Source organism: Rhinoderma darwinii, chromosome 4 (genome assembly GCF_050947455.1).
Source record: "Rhinoderma darwinii isolate aRhiDar2 chromosome 4, aRhiDar2.hap1, whole genome shotgun sequence".
Classification (NCBI taxonomy): Eukaryota; Metazoa; Chordata; class Amphibia; order Anura; family Rhinodermatidae; genus Rhinoderma; species Rhinoderma darwinii.
The window spans coordinates 393110373-393137581 of NC_134690.1; the positions used below are offsets into that span (position 1 = coordinate 393110373).

At 39.6% G+C, this 27209-nt stretch overlaps 1 protein-coding gene across 1 annotated transcript in view; it reads left to right on the forward strand.

The window, feature by feature from the left end:
• Positions 1-27209, forward strand: part of TGFB2 (transforming growth factor beta 2) — a 103741-nt gene that overhangs the window by 61210 nt on the left and 15322 nt on the right. Inside the window, exons 2-3 of the mRNA XM_075863345.1 lie at positions 21526-21689; positions 25698-25830. Coding sequence (XP_075719460.1) covers positions 21526-21689; positions 25698-25830 — 297 coding nt within the window. The remainder of the gene's footprint in view (positions 1-21525; positions 21690-25697; positions 25831-27209) is intronic.

A 27209-nucleotide genomic window follows, 5' to 3' on the forward strand; every position in this document is an offset into this window, starting at 1 on the left:
TGTCCTTTTACACCGGCCAATTTTGGCCATAACAACGAGCGACGACCAATGAGACAGCTCGTTGATCGGCGCTCGTCTGCTCCTTTCACAAGGAGCTATGTATGGGGACGAGCGCTCGTTACTCCGATCGCTCGTCCCCATACATTATTATCATGTCGGCAGTGCGTCTCCCTGTTTACACTGGGAGTTGTGCTGCCGACAACGATGATATTTTAGGCTGCCGAAACGATACGATCAGCCTATGAACGAGCGCTTGCTCATGCATCGGTTGATCGTTGCTCTGTGTACACAGGTCAATGATCGGGAATGAGCGTTCTGTGAATGCTCGTTTGCCCGATAATTTCCCCGTGTAAAAGGACATTTAAACCAGTCAGGCAAAAAATGCGCCAAATTTATCACAGTGGTGCATGCTGCATGATAATTTTGGTGCATTTTGCATGAGCTTTTAGACACTTTTCTCTTCCTACTTTTTTGATTTTGACTTATTTTGTGCCAAAATTTTGTGGCAGTTTTTAACACTTTATTGGGCGCACATTGGCACATTTTAAGCGCATCCCTCCCTGCAAACCTCGCCCTTCTTGCGAAGCCAAGCCCCCTTTCGGAACAATTTTTAAAAGTGTCGCGTAAGGTTCTAACATCAAGATACGGTCAAACTTCACCAATCTGTGCCAAAATTTGGCACATTTTTTGACACATTCTGTTTTTGTTTTTGGCATTTTTGGGGTGTTTTTGACCCACCTGACATTTGTTCCAAAGCACTGCATGCTCTTTGGGTGATGTGTTTAACGGAGTTTCCCACCCGTAAACCTTAACTATGACGACCAAAAATTCCCCAAAAACTGCAATTGCCTATTTGTGCTGCAGTTTTTAGTGAAAAATTTCTATCTATGAACTCTGCTGGGTTGTCACAGTTGGGTGCAGAGTTTGGGAACACAGCTCACACTATGACGATTCCTCTGACTGACAAGACGCCTGTGTTCATCTCTGAACCCAGATTGTATTTATCCTCCTTATGGCCACTCAACACCAAAACCTTGAGTCACAGGAATGGAGAAGCTTGACATTTGCAGCTTTCCACCCTTTCTAAAAATTATTTTTGGGAGTGGAGTAATGTAGTGGCCACAATTTTTGCCATCTAGTTGCCTTTTAAAGGGGTATGTCACACATGCCTAAATATAAAGAAAGCCTGTCCTGTCATCAGGTCCTGTTCAAGTAAAACAAATATTTAATAATTATAGGACAACCAAAGCTGAAGTACGTGGTTTAAAAAGGGTAAATTTATAACATAAGCTGATAATGTGAAAATGTTTTTGGAGGTTCTCAGCCCTGGACATACAGTAGTGTTTAGGGCAGACATTTTTCTTGACTTCTTGTCTGTAATCTCATTGAGGACCACTATAGTCAGCCTGAAGAGGTTGATAACGGGGTCAATGTATTCAATCGCACAGCAATTGGATAAAAGGTAGACTCTAGGTCTAGGTTCTCCTTAACATAGTGTAAGAAAAAAAGACGGGAGACAAGGTAGACATGTTCTTGGCTGTGGAAAGAGACCCATATTTATCTTGTTGTACAAAAGGTAGACCATGATTGTTTGTTTTCCCACAGAAAAGGATTACGGTTATCTCTGCCACTCATTCCTGTCTTCCTCCTACACCTTTCCCAGTGCTGAAAGAGGAATAATGGGAGTGTTGTAGGTCTGAACGAGTGGGTGTGAAGCTGGCGAGAGAGGAATTGACATCGTGTTTTTAAATTCTTCAAAGACGTCCATTGGAAGTGGTTAGATAAATGGAAGGTCTCTATAAATATGTTGGAAATGTTTATTTTTTTATGTACTGACGTCCCTCAAGAATTGTAAGGGATGTGTGATGTTTGCTGACACCTTTTGTTTTTTAACCCGCTTCTATGAAATGTACAAGAAGCGCGGTGTGGGGCCGGTGTCATCTCTATCTGGTTAATCTGCCACCAACTTCTCAGTCTTCACCTGGTCTTCTACAGAAATCTTCTACAATGTCACTCATCACCTCACGGCTTGTAGACGGATGAAAGACCTCTGACCTCTGGTCTAAGAACAAATTCCATTAAATTGATAATCAATCACCTTTGAGGTCCATCATGAAGTCTTCCTAGAGGCCTGGGGTTAGTCGTCATGAGTTAGAAAGTACAATAAACACATGTGGAACTTTATCTACATAAGACCAGGTGATTAGAAGTAGAGCGAGCTGTCATGATGGCAATTATTTTTACTTGACCCTTGTCTGAACCATTATGTAAACTGTGTAGGTTGTTCTAAAATTATTTGTCCAATTTGTCACCATTAAGTTAGGGCTATCAAGTCTTTGTAATCCAATTTCAGGATGAGGTTTATAATGGTATGGATACAATTGGGGGGCATCTCACTGGTTGCATGGGGGACCACTGATTTGGTAGCACCTATTGAAATCAATGGACATCCATGCAGTCCATTATTTACATTTGATGGGCCCCAATGTGGTCCACTGCCAAGATCTGCACTCAATATGGCCCTCAACTTCAGCTAATAGAGGAGGGTCCCTAGTAAAAATCCCTCTTCTTTTGGCCAAACATGCCGAAAAGGACATCTTCTATTTTGTAGATTGAACCAATATTCAGAATTGGAAACTAGTGATCTCTGTGTGGTTTGATACTTTTTGGACCCAATGGTTCATTGACTTTGCCAAAGCTTAGTGAAATATTGGATTGAGTAATCAGGAATATCATAGTTGTGGTTGGATAGACCAATAGATTTCATTTGTTCATACCTACTTCTGTGTCTATGGTAAAAATAAAAATAAAACAATCATGGGAAGGATTTTAAAAAGGCCAATCGGTCAATGAGCAGAGTGCACGTTGCTAAAGGAAACCTACTTCTTGAAGATTGCGACAACGACACGTTAACCATATGATTTCCCTGCGGCTACCTTCCGATGTTACATGAGCCACTGTTTGACTAAGTTAATAGGTTTAACCCATGATTGGGTATTATAGGTTGTGAATAATTTTATTTTTTTTGGGGGTGGTTTGCAGAACGTTTTAACCTGAATAGTGCTGTGAAATGTCCGGGTGGAGCTCTTGGTGGGCATAAGGGGTAGCATCATAAGCTCCTTATCTTATTTTTAAGCTCCTTGGTCAGCATTCCTTGGGGCCTTTTAGTAGATGTATAAGCTCCAAAAAATTGAATTAGGAATAGGGTAAAGATTGATATCAATAGACTATATTCATCCTATAGGTCACTGCCCACTGGAGCATAGAAATCTCAAGTTGTCCGTTGAATTGGGTTGGGGGATTGAAGGACGCTATAACCTTTTTAGCGCTGTTAAGTGCCCGAGAGGACTCTTGGTGGGGATAAGGAGTAGCATCATAAGCTCGTTATCTTATTTTTCAGCTCTTTGGCCAGCATTCCTTGGAGCCTTTTGGTAGATCGAATTGTCCCTACAATTTGAATCGGAATAGGGTAAGGATTGGTATCAATAGACCATATCCCTCCTATTGGTCACTGCCCACTGGAGCATAGAAATCCCAAGTTTCCCGAACTAGGGCAATTTTCATTGGTCGCCATTTGACCTGACATTATGCTTCTGGATTACTGATGGAAATTGTAGCTCTCTCGAAATCCACATAAATGGGCAGGACATACAAACTCCATGCAGATGTTGGCTTAGTTGGAAATCAAACCCATGGCCAAGCCGAGCCAGTGTGTGGCCAGTTTAAGACTATAAAACGAATAGATTCTATTATATTAGATTTTTAGACTTGGTCTCAATGCTGATCACAGCTCAGGGCTTCCTGGTAACAGATGGGTTAAGTGGCGGATACATAATTGCCCTGTATAAGCCAAACACCTGAATAGGATTACATGTGTTGCTTTCTTTTTCTTTTTTTTGTAAATCATGGTATTAAGTGGATTAAAATTAAATATATTTTAAGTTGATACACGTACTGGTAATTATAGCGCTGCTAATTTAACCTGAGGTAGAGAAAACAGTTGGATATTCTCAATGCCAGATGTTGAATTTCATAATTTAGCAGGGCAGAAAGAAAAACAAAGAAAATGATTTGGGAAAAATCCAAAAATTGAAGAAAAATGTTTTCGCTGCTACCAAAGATTGACACTTCAGCCGTATAACCAGACACATATGAATGATGCATGATGTATATATGGATACAGCAGGGGTCGTGTGTATGGGAACAAACCGCCTGTAGGAGAAACTAATATTAATGGTACAGGAAACATTCCTATGAAAAGATACATAAAAAATAGATTCTGTTAAATACATTTTCTTATTATTATTTTCATATTCTCTTTACCCTTTGGAAGTGCATTTCTCAATGGCGCCCCCTGCTGTAGGACCTAAACAGGATAGGGGGACGGGAAGGGGCCACTACTCCAAGCACATTGAAAATTTATTTTCAGTCCCATTTAGCCAGTGCTCCATGACTTCTACCACGATTGTGGATTTCTTGCATATTTACAGTTCTTGCACCAAATTCAGTTTCTTCAGTGCGCCATTTTTTTCAATATGGTGCAGGTCTGATTACAACTGCACCATTTTTGCAGGCAGAAAACAGCTGCCAATAAGGCAATTTTAATAAATGTGCCACAGTATCTGTACTATGGACAATAACAGAGCTAAATTCTTTACTACTGCCCCCTATGGAGAAAAATATCTAAAAAGGAGAGATAGTGGATAATTGGATGTGAAGTGCTGGGAATGGAGGAAAAGACACAAAGTATTGAGTATATTAATCATTAGATGTCTTTTTACTTGACTATTAATGGTGGCCATGATGGAATGGGGAGCCCTAATCCAAGCTTTGCTATGGAAGACCTCTTCTTACCTTGCATTGTCTAAATCATTAAACCATCCGTGTAATTCTAGGACATACTGGGTTGTCCAGAACAAGAGCTGTTGTTTTAGCAGCTCTCTGAGGGGTCCTGGAACGGGGATTCTCCCCTTTATTACAACCATATGCCCCAATGGGGCATATAGAGAGTACATGTCTATAGTAGATACTGCTAGGAGTTGGACAATGCTATGGCACCTAAAACCGGGCCCTGCTACTGAACCAAACTTAAATCATCTTACAATTCTGTGGGGGCCTAAGTTTGGTTCAATTGAACCCTAGGAGGGTTTGTGGAATGCGCCCGTAATATAGACCCTAAAATGTGGCCGGATTGCACCTTCTGACTGGCAGCCATAGACAACAGATGGAGGTCAGAACTAGGAGAATGCACAATTATTTATTTCGGTAGGGGTAGAATCACATCCAGACTCCAGGAAAACAATTGCGATAGCCCAAAAAGTTAAATTCTTTATCTGCTCATAGCCATTGACATGAAGACTGTCACATGATCCGGCCAATATTTACGAGGTCGGGCCACAATCACCGAATATCTATGACTACCTACATGATCATAACTTGTATTATCATCCATAATAACTTTAAACATCATATTTTTGAAAGGCAGGTATGTTGTAAACCTGTGATAAATTGAAGAAAATGGAAAAAAAAATTATTTGTAATAATACTTTATACAAACGCCATTTACTACTGTAGGAATTCCACATTATTTGGTTGGATTTTATGACCCTCTCGTCATATGGGATTCACATTGCTCTGTGGAAATGGAAACACAACTCTACTATTTGAATAGAAGCCAGGAAGCATTTATTGTGGGTTGTACATTATAAGCTACTGTAGCTCTTGAAATAGCGGTTATATCCCGGATATGTGAAGATTTATAATTAGTACCTTGTTTTAGGAAACATCTCATGACTTGTAAAGCTATTTTCATTCAGTGTGTGCATAGTATCCACGTCAGACATGATCATATACAATACATTTCTTAATCGTATTCTCCATTTTATTTTATAACTACCGAAGCGGACTCAAAATATATGATTTTGTCTACAACAACAGTTTGTATAGCTCTATGATGCACCAGTCTACGGGAACCGATGCCTTAAGGAGGACCTCTCCTGACATTTCTGTTTTAGTACCAATTCTAGAGGATATTTTATTAGAACTTTATGTTGTTCTTCTTCTCTCTGTTATTCCTCCTAGAAGTTTATGAATAAATTGACAACTGGGTGTTATCAGTTGGGGGTGTGTCACTACACAGTCTGACGATGCCCAATCAGGGCTCACAATCTCAGACTGTGTAGACACACGCCTCTTCGACAAGGGGAATGGTAACACCCAGTTGTCAATTTATTCATAAATTTCGAGGAGGAATAACACAAAGTTCTAAGAAAATATATTCCAGAATTGTTATTTCATGGTGAATACAAGTATTTACTAAAACAGACATTTTAGGAGAGGTAACATTGAATGAAACCGCACCTAATAAAACAGAAATTGGGGCCAAAATTGCCAATGAACATATGTGCCAGTTTCGCACCTCATCCTAAAATAATGTCAGGGCCCGTTGGACTTTTGTGGCCCACAGCAATCTGGGTAAACATGCTCTATGCTTGTCAGGCTTAAGGTGAGATAGACAGGGGGTCCACTGACTGTCCCCCAAAGGTTTATACATATTTGTAATTAAAACATATAGGTTGGTACTGTAAGGCTCTGTTTATAATGGAAGCCATAACACTTTGCCGCTTGACTTATATTTGGGGTCTGTCAATATTTAATTTGTTTTGATGGCATGAATAGTGCTGCATGCTGTGCTATTTTTGCTGTCAAGTAAAAAGTGAGACAAACCTTGACAGAACCCCCGATGGAAAGCCCCAACGCAGATGTGAACATCGCCTAAATGGGACAGTCTGGCACTGTTAAATGGGAGCACTCTCTGTAAATGTTAATGGGGCACCTTCTGTCTGGCACTGTTTACACCAGACTGAAACTTTTTAAGGTGGCTTTCTAGTTGGCACTGATTATGGGGGCTCTCTAGTACTGTTAATGGAGTGCTCTGCCTGTCATTATAGAGTAATGGCCAAGGGTGGACCAAAAAAGTTTAATCTCCCTGAAAGCAGTTTTGGAGTATGTATTAATTAGACCTTATTCAATCCAGTTTTAAAAAGGACGTACAGACTTATATACAAAAATAATGTTTTAGCAAAAAGTCTTCACGCCAAGACTAATAACTCCTATGCAATATGTGTGAAATGACAAAGCATTGCGGCATCCCCTCTAGAAGTTTCTATAGAGTATGTCGTAACCCGTGATAGCATTACCATGTTTTCTGATGATGACACAGCTAAACTGCAACAACTGCTAATTTATTATGTCTCCAGCTATAATATATTTCAATTATAGGTTCCACCATAATAGCTCCCCAGCATTTCCTGAAAGTCTTGTTATACCCATTACATATTCATTCGCTTGTACCATCTGGAGTTTGTTTAGAGCTGAATTGTGTCAGTGTAAAAGCTCAGCAGCCCAGAACGGAGGGGCGACGGAGGATTCATGTTATACTTGTATGTGTTTGCGGTAGGACTGGATGAGAGAGTGGTCAATGGAATGTTTTGAACTTTTTTGGATCTTTTATGGTAGGGTACTAAGGCTGAGTATAATACGAGAGAGTTTTAATGAAGATATTTGAGTTGTCCATAGCGCAGTAATTTCCAATCTTTGTATCAATGTCTTAGTTATATACCCCTACAACTACCCCATGTCTACTCTTAAAGTGACAGCTCTCGTTGCTGTCTACCATGGGGCCCTGGTTGGGAAACACTGCCATAGAGGCTCCACGAGTTTACAGTGCAGGCTGGAAAATGAAGGCAGCCACAAGCCAATTGAATTGGGCATCACCTCCACTTTTTAGTATTTTTTGTTATAAATAAGCCCCCTTTAAAGGACTACACGTAACAATGGCCCAAAAATCCACAAATATGTGTCTTTAGTTGGTGTCTATCACGCTCTGTCATGTCATGAAAAGGCGCCAACAGTTGGCAGGAAATAGTCTGAATTGGTCTAGTCGGCCATCCGAAATCTCTACTGTATTGCCAACTTTAGTCAATGGGCATTTCTTGATAGTTTTTGTGAAGAAGGGAACTTTCCATGTTCACCAGATCCTTGAGGTCATATTCTTTTTTTATTAGAACTATCTACATTGCTCATCCTTGTATCATTACATCTCCTAAATGAATTCCTTTTAGTTTCCTAATTCCATCATCACATTGTATTAACTCCATTTATTACGTGCCATGAAATACTGTAATACTGTCGGATGTCGAATGACTTTAGATGCTGATTAAATCAGTGGTGTGCCATCACACGTTTCTTTGTTTTAGATGGGGCTGAGAGTTAATAAGGCTAATTGAAAACTGAAGCGCTGTTTATTGCACTGACATTATGCAGAAGCAAGCAAGACAGATAATTACCCTTCAATTTCCTTGCCCCAAGGTAGGGACACATAATACCATACTGAATAATTCAAACTGTGGTTGTGCAATAGCTGGGAAATGCCCCACCACCCCCATTTCCTTCAGTTCCACAACAACATTGTGTTTATCATGTACAAAGTGACGGCTTCCAGACACGGGTGACACTGCAAAAAGACTTCGAAGAACCATAAGACTTTGGGAAATGTTTATTTGCACTTATTTTAAAACTTTCAAAATGTTAGTGTGTTTTTGTTCGGAAAACTTCATAGTACAGAAAGCACAGGGCCGGCCTATAATTAATGGGCTCTGGAGCCTGTTCTCTATAGAAAGCCTACGTATTGTCTGGTATCATACAGCTTTTGCAAACAAATGTTCGAAATCTAAGATGTATAATGGGCTGACGGCAGACTGTTACATTACAATATTTATTTCTACACGTTATTGATGACCTGTTTTCCCGAGTGAGCCAAAACTAAAGCCTACATTTGATTTTTATGAGGTTATCACTTGTTGAAAGCAAAAAAATAAAGGATTTGGTTAACTCTTAGATTGCAGATGGTTACGGAGAACATCCCGATGATGCTGAAAAAAAGAAATTTAAGAAGTTATCTAATGAGGAGAAAACCTGTTCATATGCTCTATTGGGGCAAATGGACGACGTAGAAGGCGGATATATCTCAGCTGCTCCCGTTTCGGGTGGACCTGGCCCGTCCTTGAATTACGTAGTCGGCCGTCCATTTGAATGGCCGGCATGCAATACTGCATTTCTGGTCCATGTCTAGATGAAGTTTCTGTTGAGATAAAAACTTCCAGGGTTAGAGAAACCGGACCTGCGGTGATCAGCCGATGGACACATATTATCGTCCGTATAATGGTCTCCATTCCCAAACCTCCTGTAATATAACCGAAATAAACTTAGATCACAAAGAGTTCTATGGTAATGTAAGTTCAAATCAGTTGAACCGCAAGAGGTCCAGGTGTTACGACCATAATACAGACGCTAAGTCTTGGTGACCAAATTTTTAAATCGCATTTATTTCACATCCAAACATTTCACGGGGAGAGATTATGGGCGCGTTGTGGCCACTTTTTTCTTTTTTAGTATAGAATGTGAATGTAGACAAATTGACTTGGCAATAATGTCTAATGTTCTTTTGTACTGAAATGATGAATGTCAGCTGAATGTTATTACAGCTTAATGTGCAGCTCACAAAGAACTTTTGTATCCCTTTTTGTTAGAAGGGTCCCCCAATAGGTTTGCCAACCATCCAAAAATGAGACTTTCTTCCATTGTCAGTTTTGCAATCCTGTCCCCCAATCATAAGTAGATAACTTGGTGCCCTAGTGCTAGGAACTTCATCGAACAGTTGCAACCAAATTACAAGTGTTTAATTTCCCTGCAGCGTTGTCACAGGAAAAATAAAAGCATTACATAGTGCTCAGTGAATTCAATGGATGAGTTAGGTCCTCCATGCTCTTTCTAGTGGTTCCCCACTCTGGCTACTAGAGGGGGCTCTAAAAGGGAGACCATCTCTATGAATCTATTTTTGCAGGCGACACCAGTCTATATATTATAGTTCAGTCTATTGAAAATGTTCATAAATTACTAGCCGACTTGGACACACTGAGTGTTTGGGCACCCATTTGCCAAATGAGATTCATTATAGATAAATGTAAAGTTATGCATCTGGGTACCAACAACCTGCATGCATCATATGTCCTAGGGGGAGCTACACTGGGGGAGTCACTTGTTGAGAAGGATCTGGGTGTACTTGTAAATCCTAAACTAAATAACAGCATGCAATGTCAATCAGCTGCTTCAAAGGCCAGCAGGATATTGTCGTGTATTAAAAGAGGCATGGACTCGCGGGACAGGGATGTAATATTACCCCTTTACAAAGCATTAGTGAGGCCTCATCTAGAATATGGAGTTCAGTTCTGGGCTCCAGTTCATAGAAAGGATGCCCTGGAGTTGTAAAAAATACAAAGAAGAGCAACCAAACTAATAAGGGGCATGGAGAATCTAAGTTATGAGGAAAGATTAAAAGAATTACATTAATTTAGCCTTGAAAATAGATGACTAAGGCCTCATGCACACGCCCGTGCCCGTAATCACGGCCCGTTGTATGGGAACACGGCCCATAAAACATGAAAAAACAGACATGTTCCATAATTCCCGGCACAGTTCTACGGCACGAACACCCATCCGTATCGATAGGCAAAGGTGTCCGCGGCCAATAGAACTGAATGGGACCGTAATTACGCCAGAAATTTACGGTCGTGTGCATGGGGCCTTAGTGGGGACATGATTAACTTATATAAATATATGAATATATATGAATGGCCCATACAAGAAATATAGTGTTGCATGTAAAACCCCCTTAAAAGACAAGGGGGCACTGCCTATTTTCTACCATAAGAACTGTGAATCTGTGGACTAGCCGACCTCAAGAGCTGGTCACAGCAGGAATAGTAGATGGTTTAAAAAAAAAGGACGAGATAATTTCCTAGAACAAAATAGTGTCAGCTTCTATGTCAATGTGTAGAATTCTTGTGTAAATATTGATACAGTTTGATCGCCACTTGGGATCAGCAGGGACATTTTTCCATTATAAGGCAGTTTAGTTCTTGTTTTATGGATATTTTTTACCTTCCTCTGGATCAATAGGGGTAAAACAAAGTTCTATCGTTTACCCTAACCATTCCCTTTCGCCCATCCCTTGGTTGAACCTGATGGACATTTTATCTTTTTTTAACCGCAACAACTATGTAACTCAGAATTTTACTTGAAAATTGATTTTCTAAAACAGACAAATACTTTAAGTGTGACTTATCTGCCGTTTCTGCTTTGATGAGCACTCACTATATGTATTTTTGCCATGGTCCGTGCCCTTTAATGCCTTAAGGAGTCTCTGTCAGGGCCACATGGTGCACATTAATTCAAATATACGTTTTAAACCGGTGCCCTGGACATGAATTTTAGGTACTGTACAGCAGCAGCACCCACTTTTGTATTTCCTATGGAGCATCTATCCATTATTAGTGTTAATGACTTCTGTAGGGCATTGTGTGTTCTGGGGATAGAGACCATTTTTGGAAAGTTGCTTTCTTGGTCTGTTTTTTGTTTTTTTTACAGCTCCACTCTTGTATGGTGATAATCTGCAATACCACACACAGCCTATGAATGAGGGTGGCGCTGTTTCTGAACTTTTTCTAATCCTGGACCGCCCCATTTGTCTCTGTGACGGGTAATTGTTAACATTACCAGGGTTTTGTTGGTTAATGATAGCGATCAGCTTGACTGGCAGTTACAATATGTTGGGCTTAGTCGTCCTGTAATAACAAAGTATTTGTTGAAATTGAAGTGGATTTTATAAATTCCCAGAAAGTCTGTTTTGTTATTGTAAGGCCTGGATTTGACTGATTGGGATGAATTTGAGGACATTGCTGGTGATTTGGTTTAATTAGCATGTTATATTGATGAGTCCCTTCAGCTCTGGTTACGGCAGCCTGGAGAATACATCCTTTTGTTTTGGCTTTGGGAGCTGGACTGGCGTTAGTGAAAAGATCGGTGCAGGTGCATCCTCCCCATCTGCAAAGAGCTCCCCTTGAAGTTAGTGTTTCACAAGTCTCTGGGGAAGATTCCTGACCTCATGCATTAACTCTGAAGGCATCAAAGAAGGCTAGAAAGTCAACTTCAAGCTATTTTAAATGAACCAGACGCATGCACATTGAGGTGTATGAAGTTCAGAGGCTCAGTGTTTACCTTCTAGCTGTTCATATAGTGCTGACATATTCTACAATACTGTACAAAGTTAACAATCTGAAGTCCCTATCTTCAAGGGTATATCCGCTATTGTGCCCCAGTTTACATATAGAATTAATCTACATATAAAGTTGAGTAACTTTGTACATACATTACATTACTTGTCTTGTACTGATCCTGAGTTACATCCTGTATTATACTCCAGAGCTGCACTCACTATTCTGCTGGTGGAGTCACTGTGTACATGCATTACATTACTTATCCTGTACTGATTCTGAGTTGCCGACCTTATTATACTCCAGAGCTGCATTCACAATTCTACTGGTGGGGTCACTGTGAGCATACATTACATTACTTATCCTGTACTGATCCTGAGTTACATCCTGTATTATACTCCAGAGCTGCACTCACTATTCTGCTAAAGGAGTCACTGTGTACATACATTATATTACTTATCCTGTACTGATCCTGAGTTACATCCTGTATTATACTCTAGAGCTGCACTCACTATTCTGCTGGTGGAGTCACTGTGTACATACATTACATTACTTATCCTGTACTGATCCTGAGTTACATCCTGTATTATACTCTAGAGCTGCACTCACTATTCTGCTGGTGGAGTCACTGTGTACATACATTACATTACTTATCCTGTACTGACCCTGAGTACATCCTCTGTTAGACTCCAGAGCGGCGCTCATTATTCTGCTGGTGGACTCACTGTGTAAATACATTACATTACTTATCTTGTACTGATCCTGAGTTACAGTCTGTATTATGCTTCAAAGCTGTATTCCCAATTCTGCAGTGTTCAGAGCTCAAATCTACCAGTAGTAGAAAAATGAACTCTCCCCCACTGCATTATTGGAGCCCTACTTAGCTGTTAGGGGTTGTTTATTGTTTCCAGTGACATCCAGCAGAATTATGAAAGCAGCTCTGGAGTATAATATACGCTGTAACTCAGGATCAGTAAAGCAATGTATTTGCAAAATTACCCAACTCTATATATAGTTTATATTCATATATAAAATTTTTATAGGTGGACATATCTTGAAATCAGGGCAAAGCATCATGGTCTTTAATTTTGTTTGTTACATAGGGGCACTTTTTTTAATTTTTTTTCAAATGGATTGTCTGATAACGACACCCCTGTCCTTATGCCCTGTTAGAGGATATGGACACCATAGAGAAGGGTTCCCTGCTCAGGACCCCCAAATATGGGCCAGAGCAGATAGTTGTTGCAAATAGCGGCTGGCGGACCAAGCCCATCCATGTATTACGTGGACGAATATTAATTTGAATGGCTGGCATGTAATACTACATTTTCCCTGCAGGGGCCGCTGCAGCCTGCGGAGCTTCCCCCAGCAATAAAAACTGAACACAGAGGGTTTCTACCGATCGCCGAGCCTGCATCAGTATAAATAGGGGTTGTCTGATATAATATTTAAACATTAATGCAATAAATATTTATTTATTATTATGTATTGTGTGTAATTGAGGAGAAAGTCATATATTTCCCCCGATCCTGTTATCTCAGAACTCTCAAACTCGAAAAAAGAAGAAAATCCAGTACTAGGGACAATTTTATTTCCATATTTCGAATACTTCCTTGCCACATCCACTACATAATTAGTATGATTATAATAGGAGATGAAACCAGTGAAAGGTTACAGTAATCAGGACGGGAAATGAACGGAACAAGTCGGTGATAGTTCACAATAATGAGATTTGCAGAGAATGATTGCAGGAAAGTAGCAATGAGAATGGGCAGCGACTGTAATATCTGACATCTTTCTTCTATTGAAGGTTTGGCTTAGCAATTTGTAGACAGATGGTTGATCTTTGAGGAGAAAGTCGGGCATTGTCTGTTTTAAATATAGTGGGAAGAACCGTATTCCGCAAGGAATGTAAACAATTGAGACTATTGGTTTTGAAGGCTTCAAATTGGCTCTGTGGGATGGGGATGATAATCTTTCTTGATCACATAATATTGTATTTTCTTTCTGCTGTTTTTGTGGGATTTTTTGATGGCAGAAGAACCGGAAAAATTTGCATTGCTCAAATACATACACTGTCCATAACATTAAAGCCAACTGCCTAATATTGTGTTGTTCTCCTCATGCCACCAAAACAGCTCTGACACATCAAAACATGGACTCCTCAAGATCTTTGAATGTGTCCTGTGGCATCTGGCACCAAGACCTTAAGTCCTGTAAGTTGTGAGGTTGGGCGTCCATGGATCGGACTTGTTTTCCAGCACATCCCACAAATCTGGGAAATCTTAAGGCCAAGTCAACACCTTCAACTGTTTGTCATTCTCCTCGAACCATTCCTGAACAATTTTTGCAGTGTGACGGGGCACATTATCCTGCTGTAAGAGGTCACTGCTATCTGGTAATACCGATACCATGAAGGGGGGGTACTTGGTCTGCAACCATGTGTAGGTAGGGGGTACGTGTCAAAGTAACATTCACATGAATACCGGTGGACAGGGGTCAGCATGGAAACTCTGACTGGTCTTTGGCTACGTAGCCCCATATGTAGCAAGCTGCGATACTTTTTCAGCTCTTCTGTGGGATTGTACCAGACGGGCTAGCCTTCACTCCCCACGCACATCAATGAGCCTTGGGTCCCAATGACCATGTTGCCTCTTCACCAGTTGTCCTTCCTTTGATCACTTTTGGTAGGTACTAACCACTGCATACCTGGAACACCCCACAAGACCTGACATTTTGGAGATACAATTTGGCCGTTGTCAAAGTCGCTCAGATCTTTACGCTTTCCCATTCTTCCTGCTTCTAACACATCAACTTCAAGAACTGACTGATCACTTGCTAATATATCCCACCCCTTGTCAGGCTCCATTGTAACCAGATCATCAGTGTTATTCACTTCACCTGTCAGTGGTTTTAATTTTATGGTTGATTGGTGTGTGTATATACAGTATATATAGTAATAAATTATTCCGCCATCAGGAGCTCTTCCAGCATGTTGTGTTTCTATTTTACTGCAGTTGAATAGTGTGTTTTTGTATCCGTGTGTGTAAGGTTCATGTATACATGCTGTCTAGCAATTCTATGGGTATTCTGCAGTTTTGTTATTTGAGCACTGTATGCCACTATGTTTTCACTATATGGTAGTATTATTTAGGTCCCTTGTGACACAATTATTTGGGCACTCTATGCTATTGTGATTTTGTACGTGCTATTACACATTACGTCTGTATTATTTGGCGGTATTATGGCAGTTTTACTCTTCATTTCCCTTCTCTCAAAAAATGATAGGCATACATGTTTTTTCCAAAGACTCCCAGAGTGGTCCATGTAGGCCTGTTTTTCGGAATCCGTGTTTGCACCACTTTGGCTCATGATTGTAATATATGTCTATATATGAGTTATTGAAATGCTCATCAATGATACAGATGCGTAGTATACTTTAACCTGGAATATTCTTCTCTTTTGTGTCCCATTTCTTTCTAGTATGGTTGGGTGTGGATTAGAATGGTCAGGGTGTGGTAATATTTGGATGACAGCACTTTACAGTCAGATCTGCTAAAACGTTGCTTAGTGTCTTACTAGTGAGAATAATCCAGGCAGCAGAGTTTGACAGAATTTACATGTTATTTTGGCAATTTGCACGGCTGCTGTGACAACGAGGTGGTTTGGCAAAGCAGAACCATTGAGTCTTGTGCTCGTCTCTCATTGCATTCAAGAGAGAAGGAATAGAAAACAGAAGATCTACTGTTATCCGTCTCTCCCCGGAGAATAAGGCTGGGAATTTTAGCCAGAATCATTAGTCCTTTTTCCCAAATTCTCATACTTTTATTGGTCATTTATCTGCCAGTTTGCGTTTCATAACAGGACTGTGGAAACATACTCCATGCAAGCTATAGTAAACATTATCTTAGCGCTCTATGCTGCACCGCAATTACAGCGATTTTCTAAGTGCTTTGAAGCAAGCAAGAAAATTACATATTTTGCTACCTTGTTTGAGAGTGCCTGGCTATGACGATTCTATTACCCTATAGCACAATTGGTGCCCATTTGGCTTTTAGGCAGCCAGGGAAAATGAGCTAAATTTAGAGCTGCAAACATTTGTTGAGCGTTATTTTAATGGGCCATTGTACCTGGTGGATTAGAAAACATAGACACAATCAGTTAGAATGATGACAGCAGCAAAAGAGGAGTGTGCTGATTTTGTGGGAGGCAGTGACCTATCCACTCATGTGATACATTTGTGAAGACAGAGTCTCATGTGAATATGGACAATGTCATGAAGTAAACAATGATAGAACACACTATGGCCAATTAGGTCTTCGGAATGATGCCAGCAGCAGAAGAGGAGTGTGCTGATTTTGTGGGAGGCAGTGACCTATCCTCTCAAGTGATACATTTGTGAAGACAGAGTCTCATGTGAATATGGACAATGTCATGAAGTCAACAGTGATAGAACACACTATGGCCAATTAGGAGCAGGATAGGAGTGCGTTGATCTAGCGGGAGAAAGTGACTTGTACACTCATGTAATGATGTTTGTGAGGATAGGGTTATGTGTGACAGGGACAGTGGCTTGAAGTGAAAAGTGATACAACACTTTTTAGCAAATTAGGTCATGGAAATGATGACAGCAGCAGGAGAGGATTTTGCTGAACTTGTAGGAGGCAGTGACCTGTCCACTTAAGTGATAATGTTAATAACTACAGATCTGATTGTAGTTAAGAAAAGGAAGAAAAATAAGTGGCAAACTAAGCATTGAGATTGAAACAGTAGAAGGAGCAATGCACTCCAACAGTACAGAAGAGGAATGTGGGGCTGGGGAACTAACGCGCAAAGTTGATAGACTTTCTAAACTATAATGCTTTGTTTTCCAATTTCAGCAAATAAAAATCATTCATTGTATAATGAAAAGTTGTAAAATTTTCTTATATATTTGTATATTAACTCCTTATGGTTTTCAGGATCTCTTCTTGTCGTCATTGAATTCAAACTTGATTGTTCACTTTAAGAGACTAAAAACCTGTCCTGATCATGTCCAGCTAACACGGGTGCACATCCAATTACTAGACAGGACTCTGATAATTGTGAGGCCACACATTGGAGTTTTGATTCAGCATCTATCACACAAAAAAATAGTGACAGCACACTGCGAATACTAATGCCACCTAAGCCACTAAATATAAATAAATCTGCATTACTGCTAAATCTACTTACAATAGAGAGGTTCTTAGTGCACATTTTGATCAAATTGTGTGATCCCACCTGCCACGACAAGGCGACCTCTATGAGGTGGGAACCTACTCTGCACATACACCAGAACTGGGACTAAGCCTACATATTACTGGGGATGGCAGGAACCAGCATTAAACTAATTAAAATCACCCAGGGCAGAATAGGAGGAGTGCAAGATCAAAAATGGAGGCAGTCACTGACCCCACATATATGAATTACATAAACAACACAAAAGTTAGAACAACACATTCCAACAAAATGAAACAAAACGTGTATACAGGTGCAAGAACGCCTGTGACTGCAAATTTATACAGCACACACGAAAATTGCGACAGCACACTGCGAACACTAATGTAACCTAAGCCGCTAAATATAAATAAATCTGCATTATTGCTAAATCTACTTACAATAGGGAGGTTCTTAGTGCACATTTTGGTCAAATTGTGTGAGCCCACCTGCCACGACAAGGCGACCTCTATAGGTGGGGACCTACTCTGCACATACACCCAGAACTGGGACTAAGCCTACATATATCTGGGAATGGTAGGAACCAGCATTAAACGAATTAAAATCACCCAGGGAAGAAACAAAAAATGGGTGTATGTGCAGAGTAGGTCCCCACCTATAGAGGTCGCCTTGTCGTGGCAGGTGGACCCACACATTTTGACCAAAATGTGCGCCAAGAACCTCCCTATTGTAAGTAGATTTAGCAGTAATGCATATTTATTTAAATTTAGCAGCTTAGGTTACATTGGTATTCGCAGTGTGCTGTATCTATCTATCTATCTATCTATCTATCTATCTATCTATCTATCTATCTATCTATCTATCTATCTATCTATCTATCTATCTATCTATCTATCTATCTATCTATCTATCTATCTATCTATCTCATATCTATCCATCTACCATTAATACATATATCTGAGGGAAATAAAATGTCTGGATGTACAGTTTAATCAGTTACCATTGTAATCTGACTATATCCCGATTGATGTTTCCCGATAAACAGCAGTGCCGGCCATATGTGCATTGACTTGGAATATTCTCAAGAATTCAGCCCGTCCGGTAGAAGCCGGTTCCATGATTGATGCAGGAGGCAGAGTCACACTGTAGTGAGAGCCATTTTGCCCAGCCTAGCTAACATTCCAGGGGACGCCATCAATTCTCAAGAAGCCACTGACTTCAATAAAGCAAGACAGGTTTTCCGAGCAGTACTAATATTTATGAATATTGGTGCGGCCTCCACCTCACAACTCTTTTCTTTGATGCCTTTTTGCATCCTGGCATTGTGAACATTCAGCATAGATACTGTACATTCATGGTTTCATGGTAGATCGGCTTTGGAGACTGCTTAATTATTTAAATTACCAGTGGGAAGAGAAATTGGCCGGGATCTTAAAGGGATAACGACTGTGTTTAATAAGTAGATTTAAGTGTAAATATTTGCAAATCCTCTCTAGATGACTACCGCGTTTCGGATACCAGGTTGGAAGCAGAAATTGTGAAGCGTTGGCTGTAGCCCAAAGAACAGGAGCTTCGTAAACACAAAAGACCATAAAAATAAATCTTGGTAACACTTGTTTACTAGCGGTAATTACAACAGAAGACGTTACTTAGAGTCTACTGATCCTGACAGAATTCCGACAATTATACTGAGCTCATCCTTCTCGAAGATTGTGGTCTTGTGTTTTTGCCTTCGAGGAAACAAGAGACATTTATTTTTTCTTCTCTCGTGTTAATCTCTCAATGTTTGTTGCCAATGAAGGATTTGCCAAGCCTTATGCGTTGGAAAACAAAACATTGCCTTACAATTATGTCACATAGCAATTTTTCTTAAAGGGCAATCCCACACTATTATATATGTCCCACAATTCAATCTGCCCAATGGGGAGCTGCAAATAATAGTCTTGAAATGAACCACCATTTAGGTCAACCTTGGGAAGCTCCCCAGATGTTAAAAAAGTAGGTTGTGGGTGATCTGTTTAGGCTAGGAGAAGTAGAAATGTAACACTTAAAGGGGTTCTTTGCTTTGGACAACTCCTAATTGTTCGAAGGGTCCCTTGGCAATAAGCTGATCACAAGATGTCCCTTGGCTGGGACCTCCAATGATCAGCTGTGATCTGTAGGAAAACCTGGCAGTAAGTGATCAATTTCCCTGCAGCGCCATCATAGCAGAAATAGAGCATTACACAATGGGTTGTCTTTGTAATGCAGGACAGGTCCTCCAGAGCGAGAGAGGATCTTTGTAACCGCTCTCCACTCTGGCCAAGGGATGAGGATCCTGAACAGAGGACCTCCCTCTATTAACCCAGAATTCCCTACTAGGATATATGAACATGTCTTTATTCTTAAGTAGACAACCTCTTTAATGTATGCTATCCCCTGCAGAATGAGCATCTTCCGAGGTGGTAGAAGTGACAAACACCCTAAGTTCATTTATCATTAAAGAGGGATATAGGAATATGAATCTAGAAGTTTTTTTCTCCATGTTTGACTGCACCAGCCAATTTTTTTCTGTTCACAGGTAGATGGTCTATATAGTACTTTGTCATCATGTGGGACAGGTAGAGAAGAACTGTGAATGAAAAAAGGATTTAATGAATCCTTCTAGATCAGTATTTCCCAATGCAGTCCCCAAGGAACCTCAACGGGTCATGTCTTGAAGATTTTTCATACAGACACACATGTGATAATTATGGATTTAGGGAAACTAGTTAAATCACCTGTGCAATGTTAAGGAAATTCTCAATATTTGGCCTGTTGGGGCTCCTAAATTGGGAAACACTAATCTAAATACATTCATAAAATCTTTCTTGGGTCATTGTTCTTCTCCTCCTGTGACACATGAGGACTTGATGAAGAATGGAGTATTGACCATCTACCTGAGGATCGATCTAGAATTTTCCTAGGTTGAATTATGGTCAATCATCTGTTCCTGTTATCAAATGCAATGTGTGTTCGGTTTTCTCACTATTGCCCTGAGACCCTAAAAACCAACTTCTTTCTCAAATGGCCAAAGGTTTACATTTTGTCTTCCGTCGAAGGTCTCTCATGTTGCTCTAACTTCAAGAGGTAGTCATGGACATTTTGTCGTCACCTATATTTTAACGACTCATATGAGTCCACTTCCTTGATTCCTTGGCCCAGCAGTGTAGGCCATCTTAGATCTCCTAGAAGTCTAATCCATTGCATCTAAAAAGTCTTCCTTGTTGTGACTTACACCATGCCACCTTTCTTCGAGGATCAAAGGCAGTAAATCTTTATGGTAGTTCTGACTAAATTTTCAACCTAGGAGATTCACTGTGCCAACTTGCTACAGAGTAAGGCCAAATTCATGACATTCATGGGATAATTGAAGTATGTGCTCTGTGCTATACAAGAAACCTGTCACCTTTAGCAGAATACTTTCAATGACCGTTACTATCTGTATAGTTAAAGGGTTGTCCACTGAGGATAATCCCTTTTTAGTTAAATAAGTGCCCAGAAAATCAGATCATTACATGGTGTTCTACTACTGAGAACCCCATCGATCAGCCGTAATCTGTGGGAACCCGGGAGCAATTGTTCAATTTTACTGCAGTGCCACCACAGGAGAAATGAAGCATTGCACGTAAGCTCAATAGGCTGCCTAATAGATGAGTGTCCTTTTATTAATTCAGAATTCTCTAATAGGGTATTTGAAAATGGGTTTTCTAAACCAACTAACCCCATTTAAGTGTACAAATTTATGTCCTTATGTTCTGGTCCTCTTTAATCTGAAAAAAAGTTGGCAATAGGTTTTCATAAAAAATTGCCCCCCCTCCACAAATCCATGGACATATGTAAGCAATACCGTGTCGTATGTGTCATAGTGAAGAGCCATGTGGTCGCTATATTCAATATCACCATGGACGACATGTTACCGCTGCCTTGTTACTAAAATTTGGCAAAGGGATTGCGTTGGGTAAGAGCAGAATTTTTATGAATAACTATTGGGAAGATTTTTTTCATTTCTAGCACTAGTGAGTGTCATTAGTTGTATGTGATCAGACTCCCAGAGAACTCCTTTAAAATAGCTGATATTCGTTTGACACCTAGTTACATATACATATGGTTATGTTTTGTATCATCGTGTAGACTTTGAATGAACACTGTTAGTTTTATACTTTTTCCAAACAGATATATTTTCTTTTTGCAGATGCCATCCACCCAAATTATTACAATCCTTACTTCAGAATCGTCCGGTTCGACGTCTCTGCAATGGAGAAAAATGTTTCAAATTTAGTGAAGGCAGAATTTAGAGTGTTTCGTTTACAGAATCCGAAAGCACGAGTATCAGAGCAACGAATAGAACTATATCAGGTAAGTAACAGATGTATTTATATGTGTGTTTGGTAAAAGGGTTCTCTGCTATGGACAGTCCTTTTTTGTTAGATGAAAAGTTGATCGCAGGTCGTCAGTGATCAGCTGTATTCTATCGGTGAAACTGACAGTAAGTGCTCAATTTCCCTGCAGCGCCACCACAGTTGAATGGAAGCATTACGCAACTCTCATTGAAATCAATAGACTGTCTGTGTTATGGACAAACGGGTTAGCTCCTCTGGACACAGAGAAGCTCTTTGTATCCCCTCTGGATAATACATGATAAGGTTCCTGAATGGCGGGGACCTCCTCTATTAACACAGAATTTCCAATTTGGGTTTTTAAATGGGGTTTCAGGGGGCGCCAATGACAATAAGCTTACTAAGTGCTCATTCGAACATCTTTAATGAACGCCTTTTAAAATGTGTCATATCTGATATTAGAAATTTCAGTATAGCTTACAGGGCAATGTACTGTATTATTTTTTGGCTTTCGACTATTGGTTTATACTACCGTATTATTGTCTGAATTTTTATATAAGTACATTTTGTTAGTTTGACCATGTTTTTGTTTTATACATTGTGTCAAAGAATTTTATAAAATGTATTTTTGTCATTGTATCTTGGAAATCAAACAACCCAAAGGAACAGAACACAAAACAGCAGATAATCCCAAAAATAAATTCCAAAAATTAGTCGAAAGCCATAAAAAGCCTGATTCGTGGTGGTCTCCACCACCAACAATGTAAGAAACAAGTTGTAGCACCACTCAGTGGCTTTGGAGTATTGCCTCAATGTTTTCTTAACCAGTTTCTGTACTTAAAATCTCACACCCTTCTTTTCTGAGTATGGGCTTCTTGTCAAGTGACCTCCATTCTTATACCTGTGTTCTTATGAGTGGAAGTCATACGATAGGAAATCCATGCACAGAAGTCTATTGATGCTACCATGGCAGATCAAAAACGAAGGGGGGGTGTCAGGCAGTACTCTCTTAGCAGTCAAGTATTTTTGGGTTCACAAACCCGAGTGGCCTAACCACCAGTACAATTCACTGGTTCCTTCCCATATAATGTTATTAATTGTCCATATCAGACAAAATCACCCCTGGCTAGCTCTAAAATCTTATTTTTGGCACAATGTTACGGGTAAAGACTCTTCTTCGGGCTAAATATAACATACCAGGAGTTTTAGTGGTGTGACAATATACCTACCCCAATGAAGAGTCTTTACCCACAACGTTGCTACAAAAACAGGGTAACGCTATGATATATAATCACTTACTGATTAGTTGGCGTCCGACTGCTGGGAGCCTCATGATCTCTAAAATGTAAAGGCCATGGCCGCTTCAGCATTTTTGGGGACAGCAGGGAAATATTCATTTATGCAGCCTGAGAGATAAGAAGGAGACATTTTTAGAAATATTTATGCGGCTCTGGCTCGGCCTTGCTACAGGATCTTTAAAGGGTTGTCCCATCAGGACAACCCCTGTCCATATACCCTACATTGGTTTATGGACATCATAGACATCATAGATCTTCAGAACGTTATTGAGTAACTTGTTCACTAAAGATGTGCAGCATTGAAGATTTTTCTCTGGATACAAGGAATTAATGTTAGTGGTCGGGATATATACGAGGAGATTAGATAATAATCGGACAATGCAAATCTCAAGAGAAATAGTTGTAGAGTCACATGGGGTCAGAGCTCCATTTTGGAGGATTTCTGCCAAATGTTGACTATATTGGAATGTGATCAGATAAGGCTGCGTTTTACGGGAATTCTTCTCAGCAGATTACATTTCAGTGCTAGTTTTTTTAATTTTTTGAATACTGGTAAGATCTTCGTGACAGTCACACGTCTTTGATAAAAGTTTTTTTCACTGTTGTGTCAATAGCCAGGATTTTGCAGAGTACTGCTCTGGCTGCCGAACGAAACAGGATATTTACTAGTAGAGATGGTAGAATCAAATCGCAAGGTTCAATATTCACATAAAATCAGAGAGATTCACATTTTCCATAATCGATGGAGAATATATTTTTTTATAAAGATTTGATCATCTCTCTTAATGAAATGCATAGCTTATAATTCTATTCCATTATGAGAGAGAGAGAGTGAAAGAAAGAAAGAAAGAAAGAAAGAAAGAAAGAAAGACAGTTAAGATAGGATAGATAGATAGATAGATAGATAGATAGATAGATAGATAGATAGATAGATAGATAGATAGATAGATAGATAGATAGATAGATAGATAGATAGATAGATAGATAGATATGAGATAGATAGATAGATAGATAGATAGATAGATAGATAGATAGATAGATAGATAGATAGATAGATAGATAGATAGATAGATAGATAGATAGATATGAGATAGATAGATAGATAGATAGATAGATAGATAGATAGATAGATAGATAGATAGATAGATAGATAGATAGTAGGTATATAGATATATAGATAATTCAATAAAGTAGAGGAAAACACAGCACTCAATGCAAACTGAACATCAGGCCATGTGCACGTTACCAGTGGAAGGACGAATCAATTCCTTAGATAAGAATACCAAAAAGACAAAAGAGCAAGTAACAGCACCAGGACTTCAGCGTTGGGGAGATGTTGGTTTATTCACCACAGGTGGAAGAATGAGCAACGTTTCGGTTCACACCTGCTTGAGAAAGGTTCAGGTGTGAACCGAAACGTTGCTCATTCTTCCACCTGTGGTGAATAAACCAACATCTCCCCAACGCTGAAGTCCTGGTGCTGTTACTTGCTCTTTTGTCTTTTTGGTAGATATATAGATAGATAGATGCTAGGTAGTTAGATAGATAGATAGATAGATAGATAGATAGATAGATAGATAGATAGATAGATAGATAGATAGATAGATAGATAGATAGATAGATAGATAGATAGATAGATAGATAGATATGAGATAGATAGATAGATAGATAGATAGATAGATAGATAGATAGATAGATAGATAGATAGATAGATAGATAGATAGATAGATAGATAGATAGATATGAGATAGATAGATAGATAGATGGATGGATAGATAGATAGATAGATAGATAGATAGATAGATAGATAGATAGATAGATAGATAGATAGATAGATAGATAGATAGATAGATAGATAGATAGATAGATATGAGGATAGATAGATATGAGGATGGATAGATAGATAGATAGATAGATAGATAGATAGATAGATAGATAGATAGATAGATAGATAGATAGATAGATAGATAGATAGATAGATATGGAAGATTGATGATTACAAAGACCTGGCTAGGGAGACAGGTAATATTGATGTCAATACTGGGGCGTTCACCTTTCCAGTGTAAATCCCATATTGCTGAAGACATAAGTTGTTCGTACTTGACAGCACAGCCAGTGGTTAAATGCTATTTCATATTTCACATAGATACGGTTATTCTATAGGTGATGACGTGTTGATGAAGTGTCTGTGGGACTATTGGTTTGTCTGCTTACGTTTTTTGTCAGAATTAGGACTGAATGATAATATTGAGATCTGGTTTACTATTTTATATGATTTTACTATTCTATAAAAAAAACTTTTGGTTTAATATCTTAAAGTTGTTTTCCACTACATCACTTTTGTGATATTCCGGTCAGACATACCATAAAAGTGTAATTGGTAGGGGTCTGTACACTGTGACTTCACCAATATGTGAAGCAGTGAGGGTCCTGGTACCTATTTCTAAAGGATAGGCGGTCCCATATAGGAGGTCAGTCTGTATTGAAATGAATGGGAGATAAAATCTAGGCGCTCTCGTCACAGACAAGTAAATGGACAACATTGGCGCTGTTTCTGGAAAAAGGAGCAGACATTTTTCTCTAATCTCATACAACCTGTTAATCCGGATTAAGAGTAGTCAGACGCCGGTATTTTATTTATTTATACCGACGTGTACGTACAATGTGAGTTTTTACTTTGTCTACTGTTATATCTAGTTTTAACATGGTTGGATTTCTTTCTTATACAGATTCTCAAATCCAAAGACTTAACGTCACCGATGCAGCGCTACATAGACAGTAAAGTAGTGAAAACGAGAGCAGAGGGGGAGTGGTTGTCATTCGATGTGACAGAAGCGATAAAAGAATGGCTCCGTCACAGAGGTAAGGACGTATCTCTGCTCCTCTAATTCAGCGGTTCTTAACCTTTTTTCGGCTTTGGACAGCTTTGACGGTCTTTGTGAAGCCCCTGAACCAATTCTCTGAATAATGGCCCTCATCTAGCAAAAGAGACTACTTGAAAAACTGGCCTTGCCATAACTTTTACCTTCTAAATTTAATAACCCCCAAAATATATCCTCTGGCGCCGGGGTATCCAAGGTTAAGAACCCCTGATCTAATGCTCTAATATACATAACCCAACATGTGTATCCCATGTGTATCTCCAATTGCTGGACATTTTAAGCCCTGCCCCCTCCTTGCCCAAGAACACAAACCACATCAGAATTCGTTTTTGCATTGGCCATTTCCTTTGTGGTCCGGTTCGCTACACAGTCACGCGAAAAATAGGACTGACGGAATGTATGCGTGTATTACAACGCAGACACCAAAATATTTGTTTTTTTAAGGATTTCCTTCTCAGACAAAATAAGGCTCAATACTCTCTTTTCCATTTACCCCAAAGCTGTCTTCCATTACTAGAGATGTATTGTGAAGCTCTTGGGCCCTATTGTAAATGCTGTACCTGGGCCCATCTCCTAACTAGCAATGACTTCTTTAGACCATATGTAGTGATTTTACACAGAATGGCACCTATGAACACTATAACAATTAATTATTATTCAACCCTGTTACATTCTTTGCATTGGGGCCTAGGAGCTTTAAATCACACTCCTCTATTGTACTTTTTTGTGGCAGGGGGCCTAGGTGCCCAATAGAGTAGGAGTCCAGTTATGACTAACCTCTGCACTCCCTTAGCTTGCTGAACCAATTATTATTTGAAAAGTTATGGTCATTTTTCTAAATATGTTAATTTGACTATACTTGCCAAATAGGAGGTGACTATTTCTTTTCTCTTTGGGCGGTGTAATGTTTTCTGTATGACGCTGTCCAATCAGAGTCATACAGTTCTCCTCTTCCCTGCCCAGCAGCACAGTGTGATCATATAGTATACAGCTTCCATTCCCGACTGTGTTTTCAACTGCTGATACCTCAGGATGTTTCACTGCTAGAACTGCTATATTAGAATCTCCTCTTACATATGACGCCAGAACTGCTGTTGTAGATGGTCCACAGCCGGAGATATGCCTATTTGAAGTGATCCCCCTTCCCTCCAGCCTCAGTCTCTCACACTATGGGAAGCAGCTTCATGCTGATTGGACAGCGTCAGAGGCTGTGAGGAAGCTCCACCTCCGGAGAATCGCTGGTGATGACACCCACTTGTCTAGTAAAGCTCATAACTTTTAAAATAATAAACTTTTTGGGACACAATTTTCAGTAGTATTATCAGTGTGACAGCGCCTATTAGATTAGCTAGGAGATAG